The sequence below is a fragment of the Rhinolophus sinicus genome, linkage group LG13, assembly GCF_036562045.2.
Source record: "Rhinolophus sinicus isolate RSC01 linkage group LG13, ASM3656204v1, whole genome shotgun sequence".
NCBI classification, from domain to species: domain Eukaryota; kingdom Metazoa; phylum Chordata; class Mammalia; order Chiroptera; family Rhinolophidae; genus Rhinolophus; species Rhinolophus sinicus.
Genome location: NC_133762.1, coordinates 17,811,329 through 17,831,401, shown reverse-complemented (window position 1 = coordinate 17,831,401; position 20,073 = coordinate 17,811,329). Strand labels below are relative to the sequence as shown.

Here is a 20,073-nt window from a genome sequence, read left to right as displayed (position 1 = left end):
GGAGCGGAGCCGCGGCCGCGGGCCGGGCGCGGGCGCGGGGCGGCCGCCTGGGGACTCCGCGCGGGGCTGGGCCTCGGGGACCTCCAGTGCACGGGGCGGCGGGGCGGTGGGTCCGGAGGCCGTCGGCGGCGGCTGCGGGGCGGGCGAGCCCACGGCGGGACACCCCCGCGCCCCCGCCCCCCTGCGACTGCGGAGAATGAGCTCCTCCGGCAGCCGAGCGCAGCCGGAGAAGAAACCCCGATGATCTCGTGCTGAGCTGGCGCCGCGACCATGTCGGTGGCCTTCGCGTCCGCCCGGCCGAGAGGCAAAGGGGAGGTCACGCAGCAAACCATCCAGAAGGTGGGCAGGGGCCCACGGGCCGGGGGTGGCGCGGGGTACCGGCGGGCGCGCGCGGAGCCGGGGCGCGGGCAGCCGGCGGGCGCGGGGCTCGAACAAAGCCGGGGCGCAGCCGAAGGCCGCGACCCCGCGGGGCCGCAAGAGCACCCCGCCGCTGGCATGCGCCAACCTGGGCGGGGGCCTCGAGCAGGGTCGCAGGGCGGCGGGGCTGGGCGCCATCGGGAATGTGTCGGTGGGGTGGTGTCCGCGGGCCAAGCCGGCGCAGTGGGGACTCGCCGCCTTTGGGGTGGGGGGCGCGCGGCGGCCGCGGGGCAAGGGCGCAGGACGGTGGGGACTGGAGCCCTCGGGATGGGGTCCGCGGGGTGGGGTCCGTGGGGCCAAGCCGGGAACAGCGCCAGGCCGCGCCGGACATGGTGGGGACCCACCGCTTTCAAGGACCCTGCGCCGCGGGCAGGGTGCAGGGCGGCGGGGCCGAGCTCTCCCGGGATGGTGTCGGTAGAGTGGCCTGCGCGGGATGCAGTTCGCGGAGCCACGCTGGGAATAGCCCTGGGCCGCGCAGGGCGCAGGGGGGACCCGCCTGGCTGGCGAAGACAGTGGCGCAACGCGGCGGGTGGCCCCTCGCCCCTGCGCACAGCTTAGCGAGTGGAGGGAACGCACGGGGCGACGGAGACCCGGCCCAGCAGCCGGCTACGCCCGTCCCTCACTAAGGTGCTGGCACTCGGAGGCACAAAGGGGAGCGTCTCGAGTGTGCGACGCCGTTCCAGCATACCCGCAGCCCTTGGAGGAGCGGGGGACACCTCGGGGTCGACCTGCTGGCCAAGCCTCAGCCGCTCCTGTGCGCGAGTCAAATTGTTTTTCAGCGTGACACCTGGGCAAGCCTCCACCTAATAGAAACGTTGCAGGTTTGCTTTACAGCCTGTTCTCACGTTCTGTAAGTTTGGCCTTGTGGTTTTCTAGAGATAACGTTTATGTACGTTTGGGGCCCCTTTAACGAAACCCTTAAGATTTGAAGTTGGGATTTTTAATTTTCTGCTGTTTCTCTTTAGATGACAAGTTCAGAGGAAAAATGGTGTTAGCCTTTCCGTTTGAATCTTCTAAACTATTTTGGTAGCTGTGTCAATTTCTTTCTAACTTTGGGATTCGTAGGGGTCACAGCAGTATTCCTTGGTTCCCTCCGCCTCATACTTTCCAAGGTGACATTCACCCTGATGACGCCAGACCTTGGGGACCTTGTCTGTTCCTAGACTACCTTTGCTGTGGCTGGTTTTTACCTGTGAGAAGTCTGAGGAAACCAAACAGGAAAGAGGCCAGTTGAAAAAACAGCAGAAATGTGCTTAAAAGTGGGGCATTTTTACTTGTCAGCACTTGTGTGGTGCTTACTGCATACCGGGTACTGTTATAAGGGCTTTGCAAATCATAACTCATTTTATTCCTCGTGGTAGTTATTGTCGCCCCCATTTCATAGATGAGGAAACTGAGGCAGAGGGAGGCTAAGTGCCTGCTGGTTAGTGGTAGACCAGGAGTCAAACCCAGTGAGTGGCTCCAGGGTCAGCCCCAACTGTGACACTTGATGTGAGGACACTTGGCGACGCAGAGGCGCATGTTAGCAATCCCAGGGGTCTCCAGGCACCCTGGCTTTTGGAGTTTAAGTGTGATGAGCACAGTCCCTGTTCCTGATGCCACCTTTGACTTCAGTACTCATCCAGTTATTTGTACTTTGTACTCACCCCATATTAAAGCTTCCCAAATTCTCCAGGCAAAAGTGTGTGTTAGAGCACCACTCCTGAACTTCAGATCAGAAAGAAGGAAACCTGCTGACTGCGTCCCCCGGCAGAAAATCAGCCTGTTCACTGACCATTGGAAATCGGTCTTCCGTTTAAGCTGTCATCTGATTTGACCTGGTAGGCCTTGGTGTTTTTTTTGTTGTTTTTTTAAATTAATATTATTATTATTTTAAGTTTTATTTGTTTGTGTTTTTCCAGGACCCATCAGCTCCAAGTCAAGTAGTTGTTTCAGTCTAGTTGTGGAGGGCAGAGCTCACAGTGGCCCATGTGGGGATGAACTGGCAGCCTTGTTAAGAGCCTGGGGCTCTAACCAACTGAGCTAACCTGCTGCCCCGGCCTTGGTGTTTTGACAGTGAATATATGTATCCAGGGCTCTTCTACTGGCAGTCTGAGAAGGGTGTGAGAGGTGCATGTTCCACACGAGAGGTGCATGTCCCACACTCGCGTGAGCTGTGTCCACAGCAGCTGCTCATGCTCAGAGCATTGAGAAAAGACAGGGTTCTCCAGATGCCTGCTCGGTAGTAAGAGAGCAGGAAGTATACAACTTGTCCTTGGAGCATGTCTGGGTAGGATTCTGCCAGGCAAACCTCCTACTCAGCCATCAAGGCCCCACTCAAATGTCCCTTCCTCGTTGTTCCCTTGGCAGTTGTGTGCTGAGTGCAGCACTTTGGCACGTTGCTTGGGCTTCCAAGTTTGCATGTCAGCGACTTATTCTTTGCTGTGTCCCAGCCTGGCGCAGTGCCTGGCACAGTTAGTGCCCAGTACATACAGGAGCATCTGTGATCCTGGTTCTGTCAGGGGAAGTGTTTGGGATAGGTAGGATGTATCCATTTCCTGTGGCTGCCATAACAGATTACCACAAACTGGGTGGTTTAAAACAGCAGAAACTTGGGGTGGCCGATGGCTCAGTTGAGCTCTCAACAACAAGGTTGCAGGTTCAATTCCCTCATGGGATAGTGGACTGCGCCCCCTGCAACTAAAGATTGAAAACGGCGACTGGACTTGGAGCTGAGCTGCGCCCTCCACAGCTAGACTGAAGGATAACAACTTGGAGCTGATGGGCCCTGGAGAAGCGCACTGTTGCCCTGTATTCCACAATAAAACTTATTTTTAAAAAATGGGAAAAGGGATATTAAAAAAAAAATAGCAGAAATTTATTCTCTCAGTTCTGGAGGCAGAAGTCCAAGATCAAGGTGTTGCAGGGTCGGTTCCTTCTGGGGCCGCGAGGGAGGCCTGTTCCATGCTTTTCTCTGAGCTTCTGGTGGTTCCTGGCGGTCGTCGTGGTCCTTGGCTTGTAGACACGTCATCCTGGTCTCTGCCTCTGCCTTCACGTGGCCTCTCTTCTCTGTGTGTCTGTCCAGATCTCCCTCTTCTCATAAGGACACCAGTCATCAGAATTAGTGCCCACCCCAATCCAGGCTGACCTCCTCCTGACCACACTGGCAAAGACCCCATTTCCAAATAAAGTCACATTCACAGGTACTGGGGGTTAGGATTGAACCTGTCGTTTGGAGGGACACAGTTCACCACATAACTGAGGACATGTATGGGAAGGGTATTCCAGACCAAGAGAACCAAGGAGCAGAGGCAGGTCTGCTGCTTGACACAGGGAGATGCAGGTCTGCATGGAGCAGGTATGAGACCCGAACTGGAAGGTCAGGGAGAGCTGGCCTGATGTGGGAGCCTCAGCCACGTGCGAAGGTGGTTTAGCTTCTAGTGCAGGGTGAGATGCAGGCGGAACTTGATTTGGTGAGGGGACTGTGAGTTGGAGACAGGCAGTGTCCCGGCAACCTCCAGTGGCCTCGTAGCTAGCTGCCTGCCCTGCACAGCGCTCTACTGGTTTGGGCCCAGGGAGTCCCTGCTGTCCAGTGATGTGCTCCCAACACTGCTGCGGCTGGGTTTGTGGCCATCTCCATCTTGGGTTCTTGGCCCAAGGGTAGGAATGGTATCTTGTCCTTCTGTACATCCAGCACCTTCCGCAGAGGGTGACAAGCCTGTGGGGACAGGATAGAGCTGATAAGACAGATGGGCACCTGGGGCATTTGCCACATGGGTCTGGTACAGGAAAGTGAGATGAGCAAGGGCAGCTGCTGTGCCCAGGGTCTGAGAGCCAGGGAGTGGTCGCAACCGGGCCTTCCCTACCCCACTGTCCCCTTTGCCCAAGGGGGAGTGGGTGGGGGGTGGGCACAGGGGTAGAGGATGGCTGTCTGGGTGTGTGTGTGGGGGTGCCCTGCGCTCTTTCACACCTGGAGCTTATTGTCTTAAAGAACTTGGGCTGATTTGGTAAGGAAAGTAAATTGCCCATTTCTAAAATTAGAGCTGTCCCCACAACTGCAAATGGCTTGGGGACTCTGAGCCTCCCATTAACTTGGCTGACTGTTCATTTCAGGCAGTTGTTACTGAAAGCACATTGTCCCCTGTGAGCAGAGGCCCTGGGGAAGGATTCCCAGGGATGGCAGGGGCGCTGTCCCCTCACTCCAGTCCTGGGGCCTCCCTGGGTTGGGTGGGGATGGGTAGACGCCTAGAGAGAGCCAGGGTTTCCCTCTTGTCACTGACCTTGTTTCTAGGTTAGGTTTTATACTCATCAAAACCATGCACGCACATAAAGTCAGATAGGCTGGAGGGCGTGTTAAAATTGAGGACTACCTCTCCCACACCCGTGCTCGGTCCCCCACTTCCCAGCAGCTTCCTCTCCTCATCGCTGCGCCATGGGGCTGCTTCCTAAGTGTTTTTAGGTTAGCCGGCTCCAGCTGCTATGACAGAATACCACAGCTGGGCAGCTTAAAGGACACACTTGGTTCTCAGTCCCGGAGGCCAGGCGTCCCAGATGGTGGTGCTGCCGGCTGGGTTCTTGGGGAGGGCTTGCTCCTCAGTGTCCTCAGGTGGTGCAGAGAGCTTCGGTAGCTTCACCTGGAGGTGCTCTCCTGCCTTCTGTATCTTCTTGGCTTTCCTCCCTGGCTGGTCATCTTCCCTAGGGACGCCTTCTCCCGCTCCCCGCAACCCCCTTCCCCATCTCCTGCCAGGTGAGCAGTTGGGAAGGTCCGGGAATCTCAACCTCAGCAGCCTGTGGGGTCTCCAGTGTGGCGCATTGTCATGGCCGGCCCCCTGGGCCCTGCTAATCCAGTTACCACTGGTCCGTTTGGTTTCTGCTTTCGGAATCCTGCTGCGGATGCTGCTGTCTCAGCCCCGTCCCCTTTGTCCCCATAAGGGCTCCTTTTTCATCCCTTACTGCGGATCTGCTGGGGCTTGCAGCTCAGCACGCATCCACCTTGCCGTCTTTCATCCAACACGTCCTGCTGTTTTTTCCTGAGTGTTTTTGACTGAGACAGTACTCTGTGCTGTTCTTTTTTAACACTTTGTTAACATTTCTCTCCTGTTGGTAAATTCTGTAACATTTTCTCATGCTGATAAAAACTGCAAAATCATTTATGATACTGCCTAACATCTTATCCCATGGTTCTACCACGATTTTCTTAAGTATCCCGGCATTGACCATTTAGCTCCATCCCCACCCCCCTTTTGAGCTCTTGTGAAGGATACTGAAATGAACATCCTGTACAGAAAAAGTCCGGGGAGGACAGCCTGTGTCCTCGAGAGAATTCCTGCTCAGGATTACTAGTCAGGGAGTTGAAGCCCAGCAGCCTCTTTAAGGAGAGCTTTCAGAAAGAAGGGAAGCTCTTGCACTGTTGTTTTCCTTTGGTAATTAATCTGGAGAAGAGTCCTAACGTGCGGATGGCTGGGATGCCCCGCACCTGCCCCCAGGTGAGCAAGGCGGGCGGCTCGGCGCCCACAGCGCCCCCTGGTGGCTCCCCTGCGGCGGTGGGGGGCATCGTCTCCACAGCCAGGAGGAAATAGTAAAGCACACAGAGGAGGAAGTTGAAACGTAAAAAAGACAGCACGAAGACAAACTCTGAAGGGTGGGGTGAAGGGGGTAGCTGAGCGGGGGTGGTCTCTCAGCAGCACTGGCCTCAGCCCTGCAGTGAGGAGTGGCCAGGCCCGGCGGGCTCTGGTCTCCCCTCCATGGACAGCTTTGGGCCCTGGGCTCTGTAGGAGTGAGCCCACAGTGAGAGGGCAGTTAGGCGGCCATGTTGCATGGGGCCGGGTGGGGGGGGCTGGGGACTGTGCTAGGGCACTGGCTCAGTGGCAGGTTGGTGGGCCCTTTGCCCCTTGTGGCCAGGGCCTCACCTGCTCAGGAGCTCGGCCCACCCGGAGGCCCTCCTGGGGCCGGATGACTGGGCACATCCTGCTGGAGACGAAAGGCATAGATTTTTCTTTCGGTGAGTGTTTCTGAGCAAAGACCTTTTTACGGAAAGCGGTATTTGCTGAGGGCTCAGTTTTGCCCCTCCCTCCAGAGCAGGAGGCTGGCTGCATGGACAGATGGTGAATAAGCTGGACGCTTCTCCATCGCTTCATGTCCAGGTGGAGAATGGTTCACGCTGGGCCTGCCCGGGAGCCGTGCTGCATGCTCGCCGGACCCCGGGCTCGCCAGGGGGGCTGGCCGTGACTGCCAGGACCTGCCCCTGGGGCGGTGCGAGCCTCACTCCACACACGGAGGGCTGTGTGCTTAGCCCAGGGCTGTGGAAAGTGCTTAATCCTGCTGGCTGAGGTCAGACGGAAGAGTGACAGCTGTACGTAGAATACCGCACACTGACGGCAGGTACAGTCACGTCTAACGAGTGACTCCAGCCGGTGCCCCTAAGCACTCCAGGAGGGCACTCACGTGTGTCTCCTCCTCAGATGCTGGATGAGAACCACCACCTGATCCAGTGCATCCTGGACTACCAGAGCAAGGGCAAGACCGCCGAGTGCACACAGTGAGTGCCTGCACCCACCAGCCGTCGGCAGCCTTTGCAGCACTGGGAAGGCCTCTGCGGGGGTGTGAGTGGCCGGGCCTGTCAGCTGCTGATGTGCCTAAACTGCTGAGAGTCATCCCTCAGGGGCGGCTGCTTTGTCCCCCAGTGGCTTCCCAAGGAGAAGTGGGAAGGTTGCAGGGAAATGGAAGAGAAGGTGGTTAGGGGAGGCCCGGGCCAGACGCTGCGGCGGCTCTGTGAGCATTTGGTGGACACACCAGGGCACAGTGAGCTCCAGACAGGACCTCGAGGGCCAGACAGAGTAGGTGCACGAGCTGGCCATCAGGGCTACCTAGAGGCGTGACCTGTGTGAGCAGTCATCATACCCACCCACGGACACTCTTATGCCACACTCAGCTGCTTCGTCTCCTCCCAGCACCTCTTCAGGGGATTGGGGATCGAGTTGGCCCAGTGTTAGGGTCACCTGAAGGATGGCTTATCCCCACCCCCCTCTGAACAGACCGGGTGGCATCTCCCCCTTGGCCACCACCTTGGGGTCTTTCCAGCATTTTGTCATGGGACAGAAGCCCACTGCCCACCTGGCCCCATCCTGGGTTGCAGAGCACTCTGCTGCCTGCCCTGGCCCCGGTGTCCTCTGGGTTGTGTCCCCAGGGCGTGGCTGCGGGGCAAGGCTGTCATGGTGAGTTTTCCTCTGCGTGGGGTGGGCCTGCAGCTCCCTGCTCAGCGCACGCCTCTCACCCACAGGTACCAGCAGATCCTGCACCGGAACCTGGTCTACTTGGCCACGATCGCGGACTCCAACCAGAACATGCAGTCTCTGCTCCCTGCCGTGAGTGCCCGAGGGGGGCAGGGCGCTGCCTCAGGCCAGGGTCTTACTTGGAGTAGCCACGGGGACCGGCTGACGTGAGACGCAGCGGGTCCTGCCATCAGCGGGAAGTTAGTCGGGAGTGTCTCAAGTGGGCCGGTCAGAATCGTGCCATCAGTTTCTTTAGAAAAGAAAGGTGACCCTGGAGGAACCAGACCTAGAAATGGTGGGAAGTGGGCCTCAGAGAGAACAGGGAGTGGCCCAAGGGTTCATACTTTTCATCGTGAGCCTTTCTGAGCAATTTGAAAAATTATGACCCAAGAGCATGCACCCTGATTCAACAAAAAAGCCTAAAAAGATTCCTCGTGCAGTAACAGTACAAATATTTTATTTTTGTCTGACTTTTTGAAATGCATTCTCCCCAAATTAAATTACTGCTGCAAAGGCAACGTCCAGTGACAACTGCCTGAGGCCCCCTTTGCGGTCACCAGGAGGCGCAGCCCTGAGAAGGACTGGCTGCATGTTGACGGGTGGGTGGGGAGGTTCCGGGACAGACCTGACCGTGGGAATGGCTTCCCGGTGCCCCCCAGACCCATGGAAAGTGATGGCAGAAATTCCAGAATGTGTTTTGCTAGTAAAAATGTTAAAGCAACTTTGGCCTCTCGAATCAGGGTTCCTGACCCTGGAAATACCAGCAGACTCTGCGGGAAACTTCTGGTTTTTTTGCCAGGTATAGACAGTGTCTGTGCAAACCTTTGGTACTTCCGTTTCTTCTGTCCCTAGGAGGTGGGTGTAGGGAGGTAATTTGTGAGTTCCATCTTCCTCTACATCTTGAGGTTGATCAGAAGTGAGGGGGTGGTGAAGGAGAGGGGGTGGGCACACTCACAGTCAGAGCACCCTGGGAATGCAGTGCTGAGGCACAGGACCACCTGTGCAAAGGCCCTGGGGCATGGGGGTGGACGTGTGGGTGAGTAATACTGAGACAGCTGGACAGCTGAGCCCGAGGTGGATGGGGGAGGACATGGAGCAAGACGAGGTGGCTGGCAAAGCAGTTCCCTGCACCCAGGAAAGGGGCACCCAGCTTTGAACCTCCAAGTGTGTGGACAGCTTGGTACTCATCAAAGTTCTGAGTGTTTACACACACGTTTGGTGTCACTTCTTCATGGGCTGAGATGTCCAGATTGCTAATCCGCAGTCATCAGGCTGAGCATGATTACAGACACTGGCCAGGAGGCCCTGAAACCTGACAGCAGATCCAGGGCCTGTGAAGTCCCTGTACTGGCTCTGGGGGCTCTTGCGTGAACCCCGCTCCCATAACCTTCCTCTTGCCTGCAGCCGCCCACCCAGAACATGAACCTCGGCCCTGGGGCCCTGTCCCAGAGCGGCTCCGGCCAGGGCCTGCACTCCCAAGGCAGCCTCAGCGATGCCATCGGCTCGGGCCTGCCCCCCGCCTCCCTCATGCAGGGTCAGATCGGCAACGGTGAGCAGCCCTGAGCGCCTGGGGGCGGGGTTCCGGCCTGGGGTTGGTTCCTGCCACAGCGTCACCCCGCAGGCTCCCCCCCACGCCCTGCAGGGCTGAGGGTGGGAGACCCCTCTCCTCCTGGAGGTCCTGGGCACAGGCGCACGCGCAGGGTACAGGCAGAGAATAAAGCCCTTATTCATCAGATTAGGGCCACTTCAGATCAAAGCGGGGGGTTCCATGGGGACCCCAGAATGAAAGTTCCCCTGTCTGTGGATCGAGACCTATTAGTAGCCATTGGGACCTATAATGACAGTACAACAGTGAGCATACAAGTCACCTACTTGAAGGAACCGGGCCGTCAGAGGCGGCTTTAGATGGGTTGAAGGTGCCTCGCCCCGCCCCTCCTTACAGGCCCGAACCACGTGCCCATGCAGCAGACGGCACAGAGCACGCTGCCCACTGCCTCCATGAGCGTGTCAGGCAGCGGCCACGGCTCGGGGCCCGGCTACAGCCACTCGGGCCCCGCCTCGCAGAGCGTGCCCCTGCAGGGCCAAGGGGCCATCAGCAACTACGTGTCACGTGCCAACATCAACATGCAGTCCAACCCAGGTAACGCCCGCAGCCCCGGGCACACTCGGCGCCTGTCCCTGGGGCCCTCCACATGGGTCCCGAGGGCTCCCTCTGCTGGAAGCTTCCACCAGGGCATGGGTTGGTGGGTGCAGGCTAGGTGGGGTCCAGCTCTGGGGGAGCTGGGCTGATCCCCTCACTGGCTGCAGGGAAGGCTCTGAGGAGGTGCAAGGCTCTGGGAGGAGACGGCTGGGCTCTGTAGGGGCCCCGGGGGCGGCTGGAGCACCATGTGGGAAGGATGAAGGGCCGGCTCAGGTGCTGGACATCCTCCGGCCCAGTGCGACCCAAGAGGTGGGCACTGCGGCCGCGAATGGGGCCTGGAGCACTTGGGAGACATCAGGTCCAAATGGACATGCCCATGGGTGTCCGACACCGATTTCAAAGGCTTAGTACAGAAAGAGGAGGTGAAGTAGCTCCTTCGTTTTTTATTATTAGTTGCGTATTTAAAACGACCGTGTTTTGCATATATAGAGTGAAATAAAATATATGAATGTTGCTAAACAGATTTCACCTGTTTCTTGTTACTTTCTGACGTGGCTCATAGCCCATTGTGTTGGACAGCGCTGCTCTAGAGGGTCTGGGTGGGGTGACTTAAGTGGCCAGTACAAGGTGCGGGAGGGCCGTCTCGGGGGTGGGCGAGGGCGACGGGCTCATGTGGGACCTGCCTGGGGGAGTTAGGGACAGGGAGGAAGGGACTCACGTTTCTGTTCCCGGGGGCTCCCTGCCCAGCGGTGCTTTCTGGTGTTTTTTGAGTGTCACATGTTGTGCGAGTTGGTGTGGAGGTTCGTTGGTAGGAAGGGTGATGTGGACTCGAGGGGCCGGTCTCATGGTGGGGCTGTGGAGAGGAGGGAAGGCTCACCTGGGAGAAGGTGAGGGGTGTGACGCCGCCCTGGGAGCTTCTCGGGGTTATTGGGGTCTGTCATGTCGCCCAGTGTCCATGATGCACCAGCAGGCAGCCTCGTCCCACTACAACTCGGCGCAGGGCGGGACACAGCACTACCAGGGCCAGTCGTCCATCGCCATGATGGGCCCGAGCGGGCAGGGGGGCAGCGTGATGGGGCAGCGGCCCATGGCGCCCTACCGGCCCTCCCAGCAAGGTAGGCCCATGTGCCCTGTGCACATTCCTGCCCGGGGCCTGGGGGTGAGGCTCTGTGTATCCCTCCCTATTGCATGAGGATGCTGAGGGTCGCACGAGGCTGGAGCCACTGTGGGGGGTCGGGCACGGGGACTGCGGGGGGAGGGGCAGGCAGCTGTGTTTGTCAGTGGGAAGTCCGGGGTACCGGGGTACTGGGGGGTGGCATGGTGGGGTGTCCTCTGACTCGAGGCCCGTTGAGGAGGTCTTCGTGAGGGCAGACGGCCCTGCGTGAACGCCCGGCGGTGCTGTCACCCTCAGGCTCGTCCCAGCAGTACCTGGGCCAGGAGGACTACTACGGCGGCGAGCAGTACGGCCACAGCCAGGCCGCCTCAGAGCCGCTGAGCCAGCAGTACTACCCTGACGGTGAGGCCCACACTCGGGGCCGGGCTCTCCATGGCTTCTGACGGCTTCCCAGTTGTTAGTTCCCACTGCTGAGCCGTCACCAGCAGAGCAGCCAGAGTCCCCCATGCCTGAGCTACTGGGGACGGGGACGAGGGTGGGTGTGGCAGTGGGCAGACAGGACAGCAGGGCCGCAGCCACTTGACTCCTTGGGCTCCTTGTCTCTTCCCGAGAGGCTAAGACTGGGATGTGTGACCCTCAGAACAGAGTGATATGAATATTTTAAGGGATAGACACAGCTTCTTTGGGAAATACCTTCAGCAAGGTGACAGACCTGCCCTGGTTGTTCATGTCTTGTAACACTCATCTCTCAGCTGGTCAGTTATAATGTCTGCACATGATTTTCCTTTCAGTTGTCACCTTTCCTCTTTAATTGTCCCAACATTTTTAGAGGTGGCATTTAAAGTGGTCACAGAGGATGGGTGGAGTTGGGAGGAAGAGGACGCCCAGGCAGGGACCTGGTGTGAGCAGGGAAAGGCAGGGGTGCGTGATTGGGTGGGAGGTGACTGACACCAGCACAGGGCACTAATGGTGACTAGGCCTCTGAGGGTTCATGGGGCCCCTGATGCGCTACCCCCAGGAGAGATGGCGGGACGGTGACCTTGCAGCAACACCCTGGACGTGTCGCATATTAGGCACTGCATGCAGTCTGCCCTGTATAAACATAACTTACTGAGTCGTCTCACGAAGCCTGTGGGCAGTGTGGTTGTCTGCACCGGCCTGAGGGGACCGAGGCTGGGAGGCCGTGGGAGCCCCTCCCCGGGCTCAGCCCTGGACTCTGCTGTGCGCCAGAACCGGTGGTCAGGGCCCCGCTGACTGCCCGCCCTGTCTCCTTGCAGGACATGGCGAGTACGCCTACCAGCAGCCCTACACGGAGCAGACCTACGACCGCTCCTTCGAGGAGTCCACGCAGCACTACTACGAGGGGGGTAAGGCATGCCGTGGTCACCTAACGCCTGCTGTGGGACGGGCACTGGACGCGCACCACGAGTAGGTGGCAGGGTCTGTGCAAGTGGGAGGTGCAGGCTGGGTCCCGGGTCTCCTCTTGCCGGGTGTGTGCTCATGAAACAGGACAGGGTTCGGCCACATGGGGGTCACAGGGTTAGACGCTGTGCCGTGAAAAGGCCATGTGTGCAAAGCCGCCCCTAAACACCAAAGGACGGGGAGACCAAGAGGGAAGCAGACACAGCCAGCCGTGGGCTAGTGCGTGACGGGAGCCCATGACAAACGGTCCCAAGCGGCAGCTTGGGCAGTCAGATTTCCCCACCTTTCATCCCCAGACCACCCGCTTTTATCCCCTCCTTTTATGACTTGTCCGATGGGCACAGTGCTGTTACAAGCAGTGGCGCTTCCTGTGGGCTGCTGTGTCAGATTCACCCACGTGTGCCAGGTGCCAAGGCCAGGTGCAGGGGCCAGAGTGCCTGGTGCTCCTTCTGTGTAAAGCAGGAAAACGAAGACCACACACTCAGCGTTTGCACACACACTCGCTCAGACCATCGACAACCTCTGGGAAAATACCCAGGGCCCCACAGAGTGGCTGCAGGTGCGGATGGGTTCAGGGACCAGGCAGTCGGCAGGACTGGGGCCGCCTTCTTCCCTGGACCTCTCGAATGTGGGCTTGGCTCTTTTTTATGTTTCTGAATCACATGAATGTACGAGATGTGATCAAACAATACGGTAAAAAAATTATTACAGTAAAAGACACATTGCCATTAATCCTCCTCAAAATGCTCCCCCTTGCTTCAAACACACTTATCCCATCGTTCTTGCCACTTCCTGAAGCAGTTCTGGAAGTCCTCTTTCGTGAGTGTCTTTAGTTGCACTGTCATGGTTGCCTCCATGTCCTGAATCGTTTTGACTTTGGGGAAGAGCCAGAAGTCACTCAGTGCCATATCCAGTGAATAAGGTGGATGAGGACACACCGTAATGTTTTTATTTGACAGAAATTGCCATATACCAGAAGCAACGTGTGACATGGAGTGTTGTCATAATGGAGGACGATTTACGGCACACTTTAAAACACACCTTCTGTCAACCGTAGCTCACACCTGACTGACTGCACTGAACAAGCTGAAACTTGTCACACTCTGTTACTAAGGTTCAATGTGCCGCTTCCCGTATTGAAGATCCCTGCCTTTCCATTGGATGGCACTCGGCAGCAGCATTCACCGTATCTTTTGATCACAATGGAAAGGCTCCATGTCACACATCACTTCTGGTATATGGCAATTTCTGTCAAATAAAAACATCACGGTGTGTCCTCACCCACCTTATTCACCGGATCTGACACCGTGCGACTTCTGGCTCTTCCCCAAAGTCAAAATGACCATGAAAGGTAAACGTTTTGAATGGATTCAGGACATTGAGGCAGCTACGACGGCACAACAAAAGACACGAAAAAGGACTTCCAGGACTGCTTCAGAAAGGGGCAAGAACGATGAGATAAGTGTGTTCCAAGTGAGGGGGAGTATTCTGAGGGGCATTCATGGCAATGTGTCTTTTAGTGTAATGAATTTTTTTATTTAAACATTCACCATAGTTTTTGATCACTCCTCATACCTGCTTGTTAAGAAGTTGAGTCTGAAAATACTGGCTGTCCCTGAAATGGAAGTGCTCAAGCTGGTGGCCACCCAGACCCACGCATAGCCAAGTCCCGTGGCCATAGGGCGGTTGTCCTGGCTGCTTCTCCGGGTTTCTCCCCTGGTAACTCGCACGTCCGCCTGTGGGTGGACATTCGGAGCAGCAGGGATGGCCAACATGATGTCCGAGGCACACCCTTGCTCGGGGATTTATACGAAGCACCAGTGAGTCGATTGCTCGTATGCTCCTTGTGGCCAGTTGGTAGCCGTGTGTACTGACAACACATGAAAGGAACTGTGTCTCCTTCACTCTGTAGGAAACTCCCAGTACAGCCAGCAGCAAGCGGGGTACCAGCAGGGCACGGCCCCTCAGCAGGCAGGGTACCAGCAGCAGTACCCCAACCAGCAGGGATACCCAGGCCAGCAGCAAGGCTACGGTAAGAGGGGCGCCTGCCCGCCGGACCCCACATAGTCGTGCTGCCGTTCAGTGGATGCTTACGACACTGTGTTTCAGAATAGGTTGAGATTTCCAGAAAAGCTGCGAGGATAGTACAAAATGTTCTGTTGTTGACCTTGTCTGTTGCCGTGGTGTGATTTTCACAACCAAGAAGCCAACATGGGTACCTCACTGTGGCCTGATTCAGCTCTCACTAGTTTTCCCTGAGTGTCCTTTTCTGTCCCAGGACCCACTTGGGATCTTAGTCTCCTGTCTCCTTAGGCTCCTCTGGGCTGGGACGCTTCCTCGGACTTTCCTAGTCTTTTTTGACCTTGACAGTTGTGAGGAGAACCAGGCAGATACTTTGTAGGACGTGCCTCAGGTTGGGTTTGTCTGATGTTTTTCTCCAGATGTGACAGTGACTGGGTGTGGGTTTGGAAAGGAGACCGCGTTGCTGCAGCACGCTTCTCACCACCTCCTGGTAGCATGACTTGCCTCTGGGGTCGACCTTGGTCACTTGGCCAGAGGGCGTCTGCCAGGTTCCCCCACTGTTGAGCTATACCTTCCCCCTTCCCTCCTCTAAGCTTTGGGAGTGAGTCCTGAGTCCAGTCCACACTCCAGGGGCCATGTCTACACAGGTTGTTGGGAATTCATCTGTAGGGAAGGTCTGTCTCATCTCCCCCAGTTACTGCTGTTCGTGATTCATTTAGTTTGTCCACACGGATGTGAACCTTGCCATTGGGCCATAACCCAGTCCTTGTTTATTTTGTTGCTCACGTTGGTCCAGCGCTGCCTCTCGGAACTTTCAGTTAGCTCCTGTGTCCCTTTGACATGCCCCGTTCTTATCCTCTGGGACCACAATCGTTGTCCTGCCCCAGGCTTAAAAGCTGCCCTTTGTCCGCGGAGACTGGTTCCTTTTATTGGACAGTAGGACTCAAAACCAAGACCTGGGTGCCGGTCACCATTTTCTGAGCCCAGTTCCACGTTACTTACCCAAGAGTCTACGTGTAGCTGTGGCAGCAGCTCCCGGAAGCACTCGCAGCTTTCCCATGAGGGCTCTCCCGGTGAGGGTCCGTGGAGTAGGAAGGGGCAGGCAGGTCTGCCACGGACTCAGCCAGGGGGCGTCCACAAGCACTGCTGTCAGGGCCAGTCGGGCAGAAAAGTGGACCGGGAGCTCTGCGAGCTGCAGTAGCAGCCAAGGGGAGCCCTTGTCCTCTAGAGAAGAGCTGAGTGCAGACTTGCTCTCACCGAGGTCAGGCCACCTGACAGAGAAGGTTCACAACCCTCGTGTCTGCCCAGAGTCCTCTGGGGCCTTGTTCCCGGGCAGGTCTGCCTGAAACAGCACAGCCCTGGCCCCTTGCCTGCAGGTCATGTCTGCTTAGAGCCCGAGACCACATGAGGCTGTCCCTGGGGTCCTAACCCACTTCCAACACACACCTGGGCCGCGTTCCCAGAACCCAGGGTGCTTTCTGTGACGACACCGTCAACGGGAGGGCAACTTCCTAACATTGCCACGGTGTGACGGTCTTGCAGCCTGTTAACATTTAAATACACAGTAAGAGCCATCCTACTGGATGTGACCCAATGAGTAGATGGTGAGTTCAGTGGGCATGCACAGAATGTCTCAGTTTAGCTTAAACCTGAGCCTGCCTTCGCTCCACCCGGAGCACCCACTCCCTCTGTCAGCCGCACGCCGTGCAGCGCCGCTGAGGAAGCTCGGTGAGGCCGCCCGTCTCCACCCTCCCCACACCTGGGACACTTTGGAGAAAGAAACAAGGTGTCAGGGTGGCCCCACAAGAGAGGCTTCTTACTCAGCTCCAGGTGCCGCTGATCACGGCAAGGAAAGGAGACCCCAGTTCAAGGTTTTCATTCAGCCCTTCACAACCATCCCTAATTAATCAGCATTTTCTGGAAAATTACTTGGCCTTCCTGAATTCTTCCCAAAGTCTTCAACAGGGAGGGTCACTGTCCCTTTCTGCACAGGTTCTCACTGATCACTGCTCTGTAACTCACACGTTCACAGCCACCACCTACATGACGTGAAGTGCTCCCGGAGACAGGAGCAGGGGTGCGGGCAGCCCAGGCCACGCCGGACGGGCAGCTGCCACTCCCTGTGCTTGAGAGTGCGCTGGACGGGCGCCAGTGTTGCAGAGACTTGCAGAGGACGGGTGGGTTGGTCTCATGGCTGCGGTGTGTTCGCAGGGCCAGCCCAGGGAGCTGCCTCGCAGTACTCCAGCTACCAGCAGGGACAAGGGCAGCAGTACGGAAGCTACAGAGCATCTCAGACGGGCCCATCCGCGCAGCAGCAGCGGCCGTATGGCTACGAGCAGGCAAGCATTCTGGATGTTTCCCTGGGCAGACCCACGTGTCTATCAAAACGTGACGAAGGTTTCTCTGGGGTCACAAGGAATAATGAGACGAACCAGGTGGCTCCAGGGTGCCTTCTAGCGGCGATTCTCTGAGCCTGTAGGCTTTTAAAAGTTATGTCTGCGTGTACGCTTACCCTGGTCAGACAGCTGGCTTTTCACATCCTGAACTCAGTCAGACACTCACATTCTTGTGCCACGGAGGTTCACGTGTGCCTAGCAGTGCCACTCTGTGCTGTGGGCCTGGGGCGCCATGGTCACTAACACATGCAGCTGCACTCTGAGAGCTCATGTCTCATCAGACAGAGCTGGACGCCGTCTGGGGGCCTGGATGGAGCCAGGCAGACAGTTCTAGGAAGAGGACGCAGGGGCCAAGGGACAGAGGGACGGGTGACAGGGCTGCCTGAGACCACAGGGGTCCACCCTGCCTTGCAGATCTGGGCAGGGGCTCTCTGCTTGCTTGCCTGTTAGGCCAGCTTCCATCTCTTGTCCTGGATGCTGGCTGCCGTGGGGCCTGTCTCCCCTTTGGCCAGGGACCCTTTTACTCGTGACTAGCGGTATAATCTACGTCCTGGTCTCTTGCAGGGCCAATATGGAAATTACCAGCAGTAAGGGACAAGCATTCTTGGTGGAACCTTGCAGTGGCATGTCTGTCCAGGAGGGACGGGCCAGTGGCAGTTCTGATGAAGCTGACCGGTTGGCTGCCCTTCATCCCACACAGCGTCGCATGTGAAGTGTGCTCATCTCGTGCTGGGTGATGCCGAGCGTGCGCCGAGGCACGAGACTGCGCTCTGATGGCGTGACCTCTCTGGTGCTGTGTATAGTATCGTATGTCCACACAGTGGATGGAGAGGCTGTCCCCTTTTTTGTCCCCTCCTCAATGTTTCTAGCTAGCTGTATGGGTCTTCTTGTCATCAGAGTATTCTGTGCCCAGTGATGGGACACCTACAAGATGCCATAGTCTGTGAACTGATAAACAGGCCTTAGGTCTGACTCCCCTCAAGCAGTTGTAACGTGTGCTGTAAACTTGTCTTTCACTGGCTACCCCGCAGCTGAACATCCTTACACAGCTCTGGATGGCAGCCTCTTCCTGTGCCTCGATGGGGGCAGGTGGCGTCATCTGCGTTTTGGGTCAGTTTCTGTTACCCTGTGGAAAAGATAAACACGCTTTATGTGGAGAGGCTGTGAACGGTCATTTCCAGAACTCACCCGTTACCTGTGTCACTCGCCAATTCCGTTTATCCAAAAAGTACGTTTTTCTTCTAAAAAGTAAAGAGGGATCAATGACTGTGTTCCAAGGATGAATCCATGAAGGCAACGTGTGATTAACCTACCCAGGGAGAGTGATGGTACTGAAGGGAAGACTGGAAAGTTCTCTGACATTACTTCAGCTTTCGCCCTTGTTTATCCTGACGCTCATTTCTGGGATTTGAATATTTAATATGTTCAACTCTAAATTTATAATTTAAAGTATTGATACCAAATTTTCCAAACAGTTGGCAAGTTGGTTTATGTTGTTTCTTCCAGAACCTGCTTGTTTAAATCTCCCCAAACAAGCTTTCCTTTTCTTTTAGGGATCTCTGAAATTCACATCTCAGTTTTAAAATGAACCCCACTAACTGTACTATGTTCTCCTAGTGAAAAGGAAAGGTTTTATATACAGAAATTGGAGTAATTTTTACGTTCCTGGGACATTAAATCCCATTTAAATTCTGTGCAAAAATTATAGACAGCTCACTTGGAAAAGTCTGGTCAGAGGAAAAATCCTACATTTCACTAAGTAATACTGACATTTTATTAACCTTTACTTGGATAATAATATCCATATTTACTGTGAATCCTTTACAAACATATTTGGATAAACGCTGACATATTTCCAACAACCAAGAAAAAGAAAATGCAAAAATATCCAATTCTTGACATACCAGGTCTACTAGGATAGAAGTGTTTATGTTGTAGGCATATGGGTGTTTTAAAAACCTTTTACACTGGTAAGGGCTTAAAAATACATATCTATATTAAATTACTGAAATGGGAGTTCTTAATTGCTAAATGACACAGATGCTAGCAGTGTCATCTCCCTGGATTTTGTTCTGTTCTTTCCCAACAATTTTCATAGAACTAATTTGCAAACTCAATCGGGGACTAAAATTTCCCACAGAAAATGTTAAACATTGTAGATAACTGTGAAAATAGTTTATTTTTATTCCTTGCCATTCTGGGAATATGCCTTTTACGTGTGTCGTTTTTTTTTTAAGTGCTGTATTAATACTTTTGAAAGAAAAGGACACTTAAAAGTTATCCCGAAACTTCAATCTGAAATGTCTTACATTAAGAATTTCTTGAATGTTGTGTATATATTTTAAAAAGCACTTTGTGAAATAGTTTATACATTTATTTCCTAATTTATACATGATTTTTGGTGTTAATATATTTAATGATTAATAACAGAATGTTTATTTAATGTGTTGTCCGTTTTTATGTACTATTGTGGGGGGGGATGTGATGCCAGCAATTCTTTTTCATTAAGTGTATCTTCTGTAATATGAATGTTTGCAAAAGCTTAGGCTGAAATGAATTGTTTGTGCAGTGTGGTGGTGGATGGTGCTTTGTTTTTCGATGACTACTGCAGAAGGCCAGTGAAGGGAGACGTGGAAATTGATGCTCAGTCTTCCTATTGTCCCTGACACGCAGCAGGCTGTGAATTGGAAAAATGCCGTTTTCAGAAGTGCTGACATTCATACTGGTGTGCAAAAGCTCGTCACCCATCGGGGTTTGTTGTTGAACCAAGGGCATCTTTGGACATAACTGTTAGCAAGTCCTTAGAACTCGCCATGAGAATCGCGTTAAGGGGGACCCCGGGAGCCTTAAAATGCTCGTGTAGCTGGAGCCTAAGGGAGCCTCTGATTTTTGTCAGAATTTTTATAGCACAGGTTTGAATATTGGGCATCCATTCAAAATTGTGCAAAGGAGACCGTTTCCGTTTCCGTTTAAAATGTTTTAGCCATGACTTCATTTCTGTTTACTGGACAGGACGAATTCATCCTATTTGTGAGCACAGATTTTTTGAAAAACATCTTTATTGGGTGTGTTTTTTTCAGTTGGGAGTTTGGCATATAAATTGTTTATGCTTTTAGTGTAATTAATAAACTGGTTCTTCAAAAATCATCATAAAAAGTGAGTTTCTGTGAAGTTGACGGGCTGTACCATGATTTGTCCCTGGACCCAGGTGACTGACGAGGTCTCCTTGGAGTCACCTTCCTAGGGGACCTGATTCCGGGCGGAGTCCAGCGGCCACTGGGGACCGGAGGGCGGGCTGTAATGCAGACAGAT

General features: G+C 55.1%; 1 protein-coding gene across 3 annotated transcripts; it reads left to right on the top strand.

The window, feature by feature from the left end:
* The first annotated feature begins 15 nt into the window (after positions 1 to 15).
* SS18L1 (SS18L1 subunit of BAF chromatin remodeling complex) lies at positions 16 to 19,908 on the top strand. Of its 3 annotated transcripts, XM_074318228.1 has the most exons (12): positions 21 to 339; positions 2,093 to 2,237; positions 6,858 to 6,934; positions 7,676 to 7,760; positions 9,072 to 9,216; positions 9,610 to 9,807; positions 10,758 to 10,922; positions 11,219 to 11,323; positions 12,199 to 12,288; positions 14,256 to 14,375; positions 16,577 to 16,704; positions 17,326 to 19,908. In XM_074318228.1, the coding sequence occupies exons 3-12, from the start codon at positions 6,858 to 6,860 to the stop codon at positions 17,350 to 17,352; spliced, it is 1,140 nt and encodes a 379-aa protein (XP_074174329.1). In that variant the 5' UTR covers positions 21 to 339; positions 2,093 to 2,237; the 3' UTR covers positions 17,353 to 19,908. The 3 variants fall into 3 exon arrangements, with proteins under 3 accessions (XP_074174330.1, XP_074174329.1, XP_074174328.1); XM_074318227.1 differs by lacking the exon at positions 2,093 to 2,237; XM_074318229.1 differs by lacking the exons at positions 2,093 to 2,237; positions 14,256 to 14,375 and having other exon boundaries at positions 16 to 339.
* Positions 19,909 to 20,073: the final 165 nt, after the last annotated feature.